The sequence below is a fragment of the Aegilops tauschii genome, chromosome 3 (assembly GCF_002575655.3).
Source record: "Aegilops tauschii subsp. strangulata cultivar AL8/78 chromosome 3, Aet v6.0, whole genome shotgun sequence".
In the NCBI taxonomy this organism is placed as follows: Eukaryota; Viridiplantae; Streptophyta; class Magnoliopsida; order Poales; family Poaceae; genus Aegilops; species Aegilops tauschii.
The window spans coordinates 370,164,229-370,176,211 of record NC_053037.3 but is presented as its reverse complement, the minus strand read 5'-3'; the positions used below and the strand labels follow the sequence as shown (position 1 = coordinate 370,176,211).

Sequence of the window (11,983 nt, the reverse complement as noted above, 5' to 3'; positions counted from 1 at the left end):
TGTAAGCGATACACCAAACATACCTACAACTCGTACCAAGTTTCTCCTTTTGTCTAAAAAAAACCAAGTTTCTCCTTTTTTTTACACAGTATAATCGAAATCGCTAATATACACGAGCATACACTCACTCCTATAAACGTACGCACACACATCCTATCTTATATGAGCACCTTTCAGAAACTGAGCCCGCATATCATTTTAAAATTAATGAAGTCGCCACAGACGCCTTCGTAATCGACAGGAACGTCTCGTCTCACTAAACGCACATCGCCACAAAGTCTGGAACAAACCCAGGAACAGGCACATCGCCCAAAAGTCTGGAACAAACCCAGGAAAATGCGAGCAGTGATGTCAGGTCTGGGACTTGAACTCTTGTGGACAGGGGATACCACTGTCCTCTTAGGACACGTTTGGTTGCAGGAATATCCTCCGAGGGACAGGGATATCCCTTCTATACGAGGGGTGCCACCCGTTTGGATCCGAGGTGAGGGAGGACAGGGGCAACCAGATGCTTGGAATATTCGCCAAAACGGGGTTGGGGTCAGCCGCGAAAAACTGGCGGGTCGCGGCAATTCGTACCAAGTCGGCCAATCCAGTAGGATATTGCTCGGCGATAAATTTTCATTTCTGCTATGGTTTTCTGGATAGGTTTTCGTTTCGTATTTTTCTATATTTTTCTTCTTTCTGTTCAGTTTCTTAAGAAAAGGTAATATGAACATTTGTCATGAAATTTTCCAACAAAAGAGTAACATTTTTACAAAAGTTGTTCATCGTGCACTTAATTTCTTTTGCCATGCATGTAAAATATCAGCGTTATTTAAAGAATGTTGATCTATTAAAAATATCCAATGTATTTACAATTTTTTTATCATATATTTATATGTTGTTTGTCTGTATTTGAAAAAAAATCAATGTATATTTTAAAAATGTTCTGAATATATTTACAAAACATTCAATGTGTATTAAAAAGGCATTCATGTATAAAAAGGATGTTCTTGTATAAAAAGAAACTGGAAAAGGCAAATGAACTAGAAAATAAATAATAAAATAAAAATGAATAACAATACGAAATAAGTACAAGAACAGATGAAAATAATTAATTCAAACATAGAAAACATAATAGAGAAGAAATGATAAAAAAAAAGGAAACCCGGTTTTTTTAACACAATACAATCGCAATTGCTTACATACACGCACATACAGACACTCTATGAACTCACACACGCACATCTACTCTTGTGAGCACCTCTGACATACTGAGCTGACACAGTATTTTAAGATTGACAAATTTACCACAGTCGTCTCGTAGTCAGCGAGAAGGTATCCTCCTACTGAACAAACATCGCCGGAAAGCTTGAAATAAATCTAGTAAATACGAGCAGTAGTGCCAAGTCTAGAACTTCAATCCTGGTGGATTGATTCCATCACAAAGAACCTAATCATATGAGTTATTCCCATTTCACCAAAAAAATAATTAAGAAAAAACCTGATTTTTTTTTTAGAAATGAAAAACTGAAGCGAACTATCCGGTGCAGCTCCCGTAAAAAAAAGAGAACTTTCCCTAAAAAAAAGAAGAAGAATAGAACTATCTAGTGCAGCGATGTATGGTGGCGGCACGTTCTAATTTGGAGGTAGCCGGCGCCCGTCTCCGCATCCTTTGGTTCGCCCCCGATCGGGTAGAGCGTGCGCGTGACACGGCGCGGCGGTGACACGAAATTCCTCCGTTTTCCGGAAGCGGAACAGACCGCCGCGCAGAAGAAACAAACCACCCCACCGACCGTAGCCTCTCCGGGAGGTGGCGCTGCGGCGCACGGCGAGAAAAGCGACCAAACCCCTCGCAGTCTCAGAAAAAGCGTCCGAGAAAAGCAGAAGCCAGGCGATCGAGTGAGGACCGAGGAGCCAAAATCCAGAGCCTCCGCATCACACGGGAGCCGAGGCCGATCGATGGCACGACGGAAGCCGCCGGCGCAGCATGGAGCCCGGAGCGAGGACGGCCAGGCCCAGGCGACGGCGCCGCCGCTGAAGCGGGGGCCGTGGACGGCGGAGGAGGACGAGGTGCTGGCGCGGTTCGTGGCGCGGGAGGGGGAGGGGCGGTGGCGCACGCTGCCACGGCGGGCGGGCCTGCTGCGCTGCGGCAAGAGCTGCCGCCTGCGGTGGATGAACTACCTCCGGCCGGACATCAAGCGCGGCCCCATCGCCGAGGACGAGGAGGACCTCATCCTCCGCCTCCACCGCGTCCTCGGCAACCGGTGCGTGCACGTGACCTACTTCCTGAAATGCGTCTATGCAGATGATAGACTTATGGATGTGGCGGTGCACGCAGGTGGTCGCTGATCGCCGGGAGGCTGCCGGGGCGCACGGACAACGAGATCAAGAACTACTGGAACTCGCACCTCAGCAAGAAGCTCATCGCCCAGGGCCTCGACCCGCGGACGCACATGCCGCTCGCCGCTGCTCCCGGCAGGGCGGCAGCTCCTACCGACAAGACGACGTGGGCGCCGACGGTCAGACCGCCGCAACCTCCGCCTCCGCCCCCGCCAGTGCCGCCGACCTCGTCTGCCGCTGGAACTGGATGCGACGGCCGTGACAGCCCAGCCGGCGGAGGCAATGACGACCTCGCCGCGGCGATGAGCGTCGACGCCCATGACTTCGAAGGTTTCGGTGATCAGCTTCTCGCCGACTACGCTGCTTCCCGCGGAGTCTTCAACGACGTCATGGGGAGTCCAATGGTGGACGACGATACCTTCAGCTCGTTCCTCGATTCCTTGATGAATGAGCGCCAGTTGGCTGCTGATCACAAGGGTGTGATGAACGATCAGGGCGGCGCTATCTAGCTGATGCAGATTTACAAATGCACTGTCATCCTGAGCAGCGAATAAGTTGATTGATGATGAGCAGATACAAACTGCGTACACATGAATTGCTTAATGTGATGAAGGGATCTGGTGACGTTTGTTTGTGTGATGAAAATCAGTACTACGAGGATGTAATGTATGGATTGCACAGACATAAGATTTGTAGATGGTGCGAATTAATCAATGTGTTCACCTGCTACTCATGTGGCCTGCTACCGAGTGGCCAAAATAGAGTAGGTGCAGCTCATAAACCTGCAGGTCTATCTGTCTATATATGGTCGAGAGAGACTCGAGACCCGTACAGCTCATATTTGTGACAACGCGTGCCTCCGTTGCATTTTGCCATACCCGTGGGGTGGCCTGTCCGAATTGATTCTGATGTCGACTGAATTCAGGAAAGGAATTCCCCGGATCTTTCTTCTTCGGCTACTCTTCTTCTCAGGGTTCACCAGAGATTCAGATTGCCCGTGCAACTGACTGATGGTACGCAGGATAATATATCAGCACGTATACGTACGTACGTGTGCAAGCAAAGAAAAAAGGATTCGCACATACACAAAGGGAACACCGACTGTTTTCTACCTAGCTATACAATACGTACGTTCATGCCGGGCGCATGCATAGACCGTATGTGAAATGTGAGTATCACAACAGGACAATGTAAACATGAACAAAGAATCTACTACGAAACAAATCGGAACGCGCATCGTAACAAATAAATTACTAACAGAGAAGAAGATTTTACCTTTTAATTGAGCAGCATGCAGGCCATCCATCCATGCTCCTGGGAAGAGACTTCAAGGTTCATGGCTGTTTAGGCTAGCAAGAGGAGCGTAGAGGCATGGGCACTGTACGTGGGGAGCTCCGGCGCTATATAGCAAGGGGGGCGCCTGCGAATTTACCTGCCGTTGCGACCGGCCGTCGTCGTCCAAATGGACTGTCAGGTTGGAACCAACAAACAAACAAAATTGGGCCTACTTGATTCTCTCCCGTGTTGTTACAATTAAACGAAATTATTCGGTTCGACGCGTGAAATTATAGTACGTGGGATTGACCGGTAGCTGCACTGCAAAGTTTGTGATTTTCCAAACCGACAGAAGTATTATCTGAACGGAGTATGATTGACCTTGACACAACTGAAGCACCCGTAAGTACGCCTTCGCAGGGCGTTGACGTAGATATAAGGGTTTCCGTCTTCATGGACTGGTCACGTGGAGGCAGCATTCCGCTTTCAGCGCCCACACCGTTCCCTTTGTCCGGGGGAGTGCCGCGGCGAGGGGCTGTGGGAGGAGATGGCCTTCGCGTCGTGGCTAGTGGCGCCGCCTCCTGCCGCGAGGGCAGGGTGGAGGCCCGCGAGGGCGGCCCCTCGCCGGCTCGTCCTGGCGGCATCCAGCCGAGGCGGCGGCCCGGCCCCGGCCCCGCCGACGTTCGACAGGCTGCGGGAGCAGCTCCTCCAACTCCACGCCGAAGCCGACCTCACCCAGTCCAAAGGTATACTAACTCCTCAACTCCATCGCCATGGCTGCGTTCTTCTTCCGGAAACTGAGATGCTGAGTCCGTAGGAAGAGCTTGTGTATTTCATTCTACATATTTGTGCTACTCCCTCCGTCACAAAATAAGTGTCTCAACCTTAATACAACTTTGTATTAGAGTTAGTACAAAGTTGAGACACTTATTTTGGGACGGAGGGAGTACTAAATTGCGGACAATGATTGCGATTCCAAAGATTGCGGTATGTCTCGTCGATCTCTGTTACATATGTTCGGACCTAAGGGTGACTTTGAGCCCAGCGCTCTGTGGATAGGGGCACACCATTCGTCGCCGTGCACAAGTGCACATTTTATTTCTAGACTAGAATACTCACTGCACAAGTGCACCACATCCTTTTTACTGACTGTGTTTATTTTCTTGTAGCAAACAGTGCTCGGGTGAGGCTTATGCGGTTGACCGAGGCCGCTGAGAATCTTAAGAAGAGAGCCGTAGTCAGTGTCCGGATGGGCAGAGAGAATGAGGCAGTGGAATTACTTGTGCAGAAGAAGAAGTTGACCAATGCTTTGGAGAACATAAAGGAGCGCATTGAGCTGCTTGACAAGCTTTCCGCAAAGATTAGTGAGGTGATGACATGTTCTTTTATCATCAGTGGTATATGATAATTTTTGGTTCTTCGAATTGATACTTTTTTTTGAACTTGTACCAAAACCCCATGATACATTGCTGAATCATACTTAGACAATGTCACACTGTTCTTGTGATCATTCCGCTGATTACATCACTTATGAATGTTACAAATCGCTGTTTGCCGGCCGCCCTAGGGGTGGGATCGCCCTCGCGGAGCATTTTTGGTCACCGGACCAGCAGATCTCGCCTGAGGAGAATGCTGCGCTCCTCGCCCCCTTTGATGCCGCGGAGGTAGAGGCTTTTGTCAAAGCGATGAACCCAACCTCAGCTCCAGGACCCGATGGCCTCCCGGTTCGCGTCTTCCAGGCGTTCTGGCCGATGGTCAAGGAGATCATCCTTGACTTGTTCCTCGAGTTCTCTCGAGGAGCTTTGGACGTGTCCCGACTCAACTACGGGATCATCTCCCTGACCCCGAAGGTCCCTGGAGCAGCCGACATCCGGCAGTTCCGACCCATCACGGTCCTCAACGTGCTATTTCGGATCTTGGCCAAAGGGTACGCCACTAGGGCGGCCCTAATTGCACCCCGGATCCATCACCCGAACCAGACGGCCTTCATGAAAGGTCGATATATTTTGGATGGGATTCTCGTCCTCCACGAGGTCATCCATGAAGTCAAGAGCAAGCGCCTTCGCGCGGTGTTCTTTAAGATTGACTTCCATAAAGCATACGACACTGTACATTGGTCCTTTCTTCGGGAGGTGATGATGAGGCGTGGTTTTGACCACCATTGGGTGGCTCGGATCATGCAGCTGGTTACGAGCGGACGCACGGCCGTCAACATAAATGGGGAGGTCGGGCCGTACTTCCAGACCGACCAGGGGGTACGGCAGGGTGATCCCGTCTCCCCTTTCCTATTCAATCTAGTGGTCGACGCTCTAGCTACGATCCTAGACTTGGCCAAGCGGGCAGGCCACATTAGGGGGATTTGCCCCCATCTGGTGGCTAATGGAGGTTTGACCCATCTCCAGTATGCGGACGACACCATTATGATGGTGCAGGGCTCGGACGAGGATATACGACACCTCAAGTTCCTCCTTCTCTGTTTTCAGGAGATGTCGGGCCTCACGATTAACTTCGCCAAGAGCGAAGTGATGGTCCTTGGGTACTCCGCGGAGGAAGCCCAGCAAATTGCTAACCGCTTGAACTGTCGCTTGGGATCCTTCCCGACTACTTACCTCGGCATGCCGATTAGTGACACCCGTCTACAGGAAAAAGACTTCCGCCCAATAATTTCCAGGCTCCAACCTAGGATGGAGCCTTGGCAAGGGAGGTGGCTCTCCAAGGCCGCGCGAGTGATCCTAATGAACTCCTCCCTCGTTAGCCTTTTGATGTATGTTATGGGATTCTATAGTTTACACGAATCCCTTCATCACGAGGTCACCAAACTTCTCTCTAGATTCTTCTGGGCTGGAGAGAACAATAAACAGAAGTACCACATGGTCAAGTGGTCTGAGATTTGCAAGCCCAAGGACTAGGGTGGTCTCGGGGTCATCTCGTTCAAGCGGATGAATATTGCTCTCCTCTCCAAATGGCTGTGGCGCATTCAGACCAGTGATGGTGGGCTTTGGCTGGAGACTATACGCGCCAAGTACCTCCGTGGGCAGCCTCTGGCGTTTGCCTCTAGAGCTGGAGGCTCCCAATTCTGGCAATCGGTGATTCAACTGATGCCAGTCTTGCTTATTGGGACCAACATTAGTGTGGGCTCTGGCGCCGGCACCCTGTTTTGGCTTGATAGATGGGCCGGGGCAAGACCCTTTGCGGAGTGGTTCTACACGTTGTTCTCGGTATGTACCCACCCGCAACTTTCCGTGGACGTGGCTCTAGCCAATTTGGACGCGATTGCCTTCCGTCATACCTTCGGGGCGGTGGAACATGCCCAATGGGAGGAGCTGCTCGAGTGTGTTGCCCTACACACCCCCTCCCTCGAGCCCGACTCGCTATCTTGGCAACTCGAGCCTAGCGGCCGGTTCTCTACTAGGTCCCTGTACCAGGCGATTGTCCCCACACCCGGACCAGTGGAACTATCGGTGATTTGGGAGATTAAACTCCCCTTGAAGATCCGCATTTTCCTTTGGCAATGGGTAAGAGGCCGTCTGCCCTCGGGCACGGAGGTGGGTAGGCGTAATGGCCCCGGAGATGGCCTTTGTCCCATTTGCATGGTACCGGAAGACTGTAACCACATCTTCTTCCGGTGCCTGGCGGCGCAGTTCCTTTGGTGCTGCTTCCGGGAGGTGGATGGGGGCACTTGGTGCTACGACAACCTTCCGGACTTATTCGGGGAGATTCGTAGGCTCCCCGGCACTAGGCGTGCACCCACCTGGGTTGCTATGGGTACCCTAGCATGGACCCTCTGGTGCTCTCGCAATAAGCTAGTCATCGAACGCATGATCCCTTGCCGTGTGACTGATTCAATCTACAAAATGTGTGGCTTCTTACAGCTATGGAGACCACTTAGCAAGCGGCGCGATCGGGACGTCATTGACAACATCATCACGGGTCTCCGCTCCTCGGCCTCAGCACTTGCTCCTCCGCCACCACCACCCCCTCCTGAGCCCGATTAGACGTACTTTTCTTTTCTTTGGGGCTTGTCTTGCTGTGCCCCCAGCGATGATTTGAGACTTGTTTGTACTTTGAACATGACTTGTTGGATGCTTGGTGTTGGTGCTTTATAATATAAAGCGGGGGGAAACCCTTTTTCGTATGAATGTTACAAGCTTTTCCTTCAAATAACAACTAACACATAAATGACATCTCACATAAACCATTCCCACTCAGGAAATTTTCTCCAAATTTCATCCGTCTATATATCTGAAACATTGTTTGTTGTATCCAGGTTATTTCGGTGAAGCAGAATATGTTAATTGAACACGCGTTGCGTCCAGGGATGGCTACTGTTGAAGACTCCAATGACCATATAAGAGTGTTCTCCGGTAAAATTGATGATCGGGTGGATGAGACTAGTGATTCAAACGTGGCTGGCCAATCCAAGGGAAGTGAACTTCAGATGGCTGATAGCTTCACATTCTCCAAGGATCATGACCCAACAAACATCATGGATGATCATTCTGCATATGATGATTTTGTGCAGCATATTGATTCACAGCTGAGTTCATTACAATGTGAAATTGATCACTACGCCAGTTCCCAATTAGCAAAAGAGTTGGACACTCAGCAGTCTGTAAATGACAAGTTGCACAAATTGTCAACCATATTGAAGCTTATAACTGAAACTAGAGAAAGGTTAGTCTTGAAGGAGGAGCACGAAAAGTCACAAATGCACTAATATATGTTCTGCATCTGGCTTTTTTTGGCATCCCCAAACCGAATATGCTTGAGCTTCATTACAGTAACTAACTTTTCCAGGATTGCTAACATTTCGGATAACACAGTAAGTGAGAGTGGATCTGATGGCTTGAGATGATGGCAAACTACAAAACATTGAATTCATCGTGTCAAGCTCTGTCTCTTTCTTTGGTAAGTTGTCCCATTGCTTTAATTACACTGCACAAAACTCGTCCTATCCAGTTCTTCCCTGTATCCTTAATTACATATCCATACAATCCGGGTGAGAAAATATGTAAAGAAACCCTGAAGCTGTGGCTATGGCCAACCACATTACAAGAAATATGACTCCAAGTTCAATTGTATACGACAATGTATGACTCCAAGATCAACAGTGATAGACAATGTTTCGACTACTTGTAATATGGAAGGGTATTAAATAGGTCACGTGTACATGTTTAAATTTTGATTTCTAGTTAGCAAAGTATCAATGATATCTATCATTGAAGTATGATATATTTCTCTTATTTACATAATACATACTCATAAGTTTCCAATTATGTCAGCAAGAGCAACATTTCCACATTTTGCAAGGCCTAGCTGATCAAACTGGTCTGAGATCATCGTGACATCTTTCTCATCGATCTTCCCCATCTCTTTCAGCTTGTAGATCATAAAGTCTGATTTGCTGTTGCATATGGAGAAGGCAATCACACGTTAATCACATGTGAAGCAGCTTGCTTGAACGTAAAAGGCATAGTTGCCCTGTAAGACATAGTAACATACTTCTAAATTAATTTAATGAGAAGAAAGATGTAGAGGTTGTGACGAACTGATGAAAAGTAACTTCCATGTAACTTTTTGAGGTGTCAATGCATATCACAAGTATATTTATTGTTTCCTTGAGTGTTTGGTAAAAGACTAAAAGGAACGAGAAATTATTAGCTCTTTGTCGTGCAAGAAGAAAGAACATATCATCAGATAAATTTAATTTCCAGATAAGAATATGATGTAATCATTGGATACGAGATAAGCAGCAGAGTAGAAGCGCATGTCAAGTGCAAAATTCCTTGACATGGTAATTGATGGAAAATTTACAATACCTTACAGCTGCATCGTTATCAAGGTCTGCAGCAGGTGGCTCATTGTCCATTTTCTTCTGGAGGATCCATTTTGTAGTTCGTCGGTTCCTTCTGTCCATCCTTAGATCCGTTAGGAACAAGAATGCCTTGCCAACTGCCAACGTGCTCACCAACAGACACACGGTCGCGGAGAGCCTTCCAGCTGTAGTTGAGAAGCCATAATCCCCATATCCAACTGTTGTCACAGAAATGACTGATAAATAGAAGCTGTCAATCCAATTTAGGCCCTCCACCTCATGTACTATGATTGTACAAATTGAGATAGTCCCTGCAACAACGCCTAGTGCAAGTAGTACTTTCATCTTCCCTCTTGACCTTTTCTTTGCAGCATCGATCATGTACGTGTCAAATACCCTGTTCAGCTTATTGTCATCCATTGTGCTAAGTAGGACTGTTCTCTGCTTGTCTAGCACATTTGTCAACAGTCCATTTAGCATAATGTCAACAAAGCGAACACCTATTAGTAGAAACAAGCATGTGAACACCTTTGTGAAGGTAGTGCAAGGGACTATGTCACCATACCCAATGGTGCACAAGCTTATGATGGTGAAGTACAGGGCATCCACTAACTTAAACGTGGATTTCCCCTTGAAGCCTTCAACATTTGTCATGTACACCGTGACTCCTATTGAGATGTATAGGATGACACTAACAATAGCCTGCCTTGTAATTGATGGTGTGTATTGTGCAGAAGGGCTTTGCTTGCCAAGCTCATGTGCACAGGGAGCTTCTTTGATTGATGTGAATATAGAAGGTGAAGAACGCACCCGCTGTAAAGTCGGCGTGGATACTATATCGGTGTTTTCATTAGTGGCTGGAGGATGATTGCGAGTACTGAGGCTAGCTTTGACATTAGTGTCTGGATGAAAGGAAGGTGCACACCTGTTTGGGACATCGCATGATTTGCTTCTGTCTTGCTTGGAGGAAGAGTACTTCTGATTACGCTGGAATAGAGGCAGCAGAGGCTCTTCCATGGAAGACATATTTGAGCTAGGATTCATGAGCTTGCAGTTCTCAGGTTGGGGTATCATCACTTTATATACATGGTGGTTCTGCTGAGATCTAGACAATGGAAGCGGTAACCATCAGACAGTCAACCAGGGATGTACACTTCCCTGGTGTTTCTGAGGTGAAAAGATCTTGAAGCATATCATTCTTATTTATTCCAGCATTTAAATTATGTAGTTTCTAGTATCTTGCATAGTTGTTGATACAAGAGGCAACTGATGAAAGGGACAGAAAGGGTGGGCATATTCGTTCCTTCTTATCTGACACTTTCTTTTGATATCAGAAACTAAATTACTAGGTTCATCTCCAAAATTAAAATGGATTTGCTATACTGTGAATTCCCACCTCTTGTTCTCCTTTCTTTGCGGGGGATTCTCACTTCTAGCCTTTAGTAACACTGCAAACTTCTATGCTGAGCGATTGTGGATTTGTAGTGCATCATTCTGTATGCTCCGGTTAAGGGTGATCTTCGTAGTTCCCTGTGTTGTTGCAGGAGTAACCATGCACTGGCTTGCCACTTGCTGCACGTGCGCTAATTAGGTTCTCCAACATTAAATTTCGTGTTACATTTTGGTGCAGGTACCAAGTTGGCAAATGACAATGGCTTATCAACCTTCTGGTCTTGCAAGTTGGTCCTCCGCTCGCTGGGATGATCCGTCGGAATAAAGGCAGTGCCATATTCTGCAGGACTCCGTTCTGCAACTGGAGTAGTGGGGACATGTCAATTTCTTGTGGTGCTCAGATCTTGTTGTCGGTGAGGGAGGTACGATTGTGCCGACTGAAAGCTTCTCAAGCTGAAGGAACTTTGTTCCGGGTCATCTATGTCTCTTCGAGTGGTCGGTGTCTGTATGGATCATGCGATCTGGTGAGAAGGCTGTAGGCAAAACTGTACAACTTCGTGCAGATTTTACCGAAGACCGGAAGATTTAGAGGTCCCAACTCCAAAGCAAGCAGTTGAGCTTCTGACATAAATGTACATAATGAGACTGCGCCATGAATATCTTTACCCTGTATCCAGAGTTTGTAGCTTCATGCCTTCATCACGCTCATCACTCATTTTATAGGCTCCTATGCAAAAGTAGCTGCCGAAAAATTAGTGCCTGAATAAAAAAGCTATACTTACTATAAGGATGAACATAGCCTGGACAAGATTTCCAACTGTTCTTTTCCCTTTGCAGATTATATCATGAGGTTCCACAAAAATGATAAAACATGTAAAAATGGTGCGACCAAACAGAATTATCAGTGTTATTGCCAAACACGACACGCACAAGGACTATGATAGCTGTACTCGTATGTTACTACTGTACATGTTAACCTGAATATGCTTGGATCCTAAAGATAAATCTTGATGTAGTCAACTCTATGCAGCAACTTATGCTCTCTTTGGATATTTGTATTGGAGGGCTACGCATTGAATTGACTGGAATACCAATTCAGCAAGGAAATTGAAATGGGAATGGATACGAATTCGCTTGTTTTGGTTGTTCACTGAATTGACTCATGGAATCAGACGC

At 47.4% G+C, this 11,983-nt stretch overlaps 3 protein-coding genes across 5 annotated transcripts; 2 read left to right on the top strand and 1 right to left on the bottom strand.

Annotated features, from left to right (window-relative positions):
* The first annotated feature begins 1,006 nt into the window (after positions 1-1,006).
* Positions 1,007-3,054, top strand: LOC109767017 (uncharacterized). The gene is made up of 2 exons (XM_020325772.4): positions 1,007-2,249; positions 2,324-3,054. Exons 1-2 carry the CDS (start codon positions 1,945-1,947, stop codon positions 2,832-2,834), a joined length of 816 nt encoding a protein of 271 aa, XP_020181361.1. The 5' UTR covers positions 1,007-1,944; the 3' UTR covers positions 2,835-3,054.
* Positions 3,055-4,062: 1,008 nt separating this feature from the next.
* LOC109767013 (uncharacterized) lies at positions 4,063-11,594 on the top strand. 3 transcript variants are annotated; one of them, XM_040404111.3, is made up of 6 exons: positions 4,063-4,346; positions 4,770-4,969; positions 7,868-8,274; positions 8,398-8,508; positions 10,150-10,587; positions 11,046-11,594. In XM_040404111.3, the coding sequence occupies exons 1-4, from the start codon at positions 4,148-4,150 to the stop codon at positions 8,453-8,455; spliced, it is 864 nt and encodes a 287-aa protein (XP_040260045.1). In that variant the 5' UTR covers positions 4,063-4,147; the 3' UTR covers positions 8,456-8,508; positions 10,150-10,587; positions 11,046-11,594. The 3 variants fall into 3 exon arrangements, with proteins under 3 accessions (XP_040260045.1, XP_020181357.1, XP_040260046.1); XM_020325768.3 differs by lacking the exon at positions 10,150-10,587; XM_040404112.3 differs by lacking the exons at positions 10,150-10,587; positions 11,046-11,594 and adding an exon at positions 8,980-9,217.
* Positions 8,662-10,489, bottom strand: LOC109767012 (two-pore potassium channel 3). Its single transcript, XM_045234868.2, has 2 exons — positions 9,420-10,489; positions 8,662-9,004 (listed from the first exon to the last, which is right to left on the bottom strand). The coding sequence occupies exons 1-2, from the start codon at positions 10,487-10,489 to the stop codon at positions 8,860-8,862; spliced, it is 1,215 nt and encodes a 404-aa protein (XP_045090803.1). The 3' UTR covers positions 8,662-8,859.
* Positions 11,595-11,983: the final 389 nt, after the last annotated feature.

Coding starts and splice junctions, on each gene's coding strand:
- LOC109767013 (XM_020325768.3), top strand. CDS start 4,148: ATGGCCTTCGCGTCGTGGCTAGTGGCGCCGCCTCCTGCCGCGAGGGCA. Junction 4,347..4,769: donor CGACCTCACCCAGTCCAAAG/GTATACTAACTC, acceptor ATTTTCTTGTAG/CAAACAGTGCTCGGGTGAGG. Junction 4,970..7,867: donor TTTCCGCAAAGATTAGTGAG/GTGATGACATGT, acceptor TGTTGTATCCAG/GTTATTTCGGTGAAGCAGAA.
- LOC109767017 (XM_020325772.4), top strand. CDS start 1,945: ATGGCACGACGGAAGCCGCCGGCGCAGCATGGAGCCCGGAGCGAGGAC. Junction 2,250..2,323: donor CACCGCGTCCTCGGCAACCG/GTGCGTGCACGT, acceptor CGGTGCACGCAG/GTGGTCGCTGATCGCCGGGA.
- LOC109767012 (XM_045234868.2), bottom strand. CDS start 10,489: ATGATACCCCAACCTGAGAACTGCAAGCTCATGAATCCTAGCTCAAAT. Junction 9,005..9,419: donor GATAACGATGCAGCTGTAAG/GTATTGTAAATT, acceptor CATATGCAACAG/CAAATCAGACTTTATGATCT.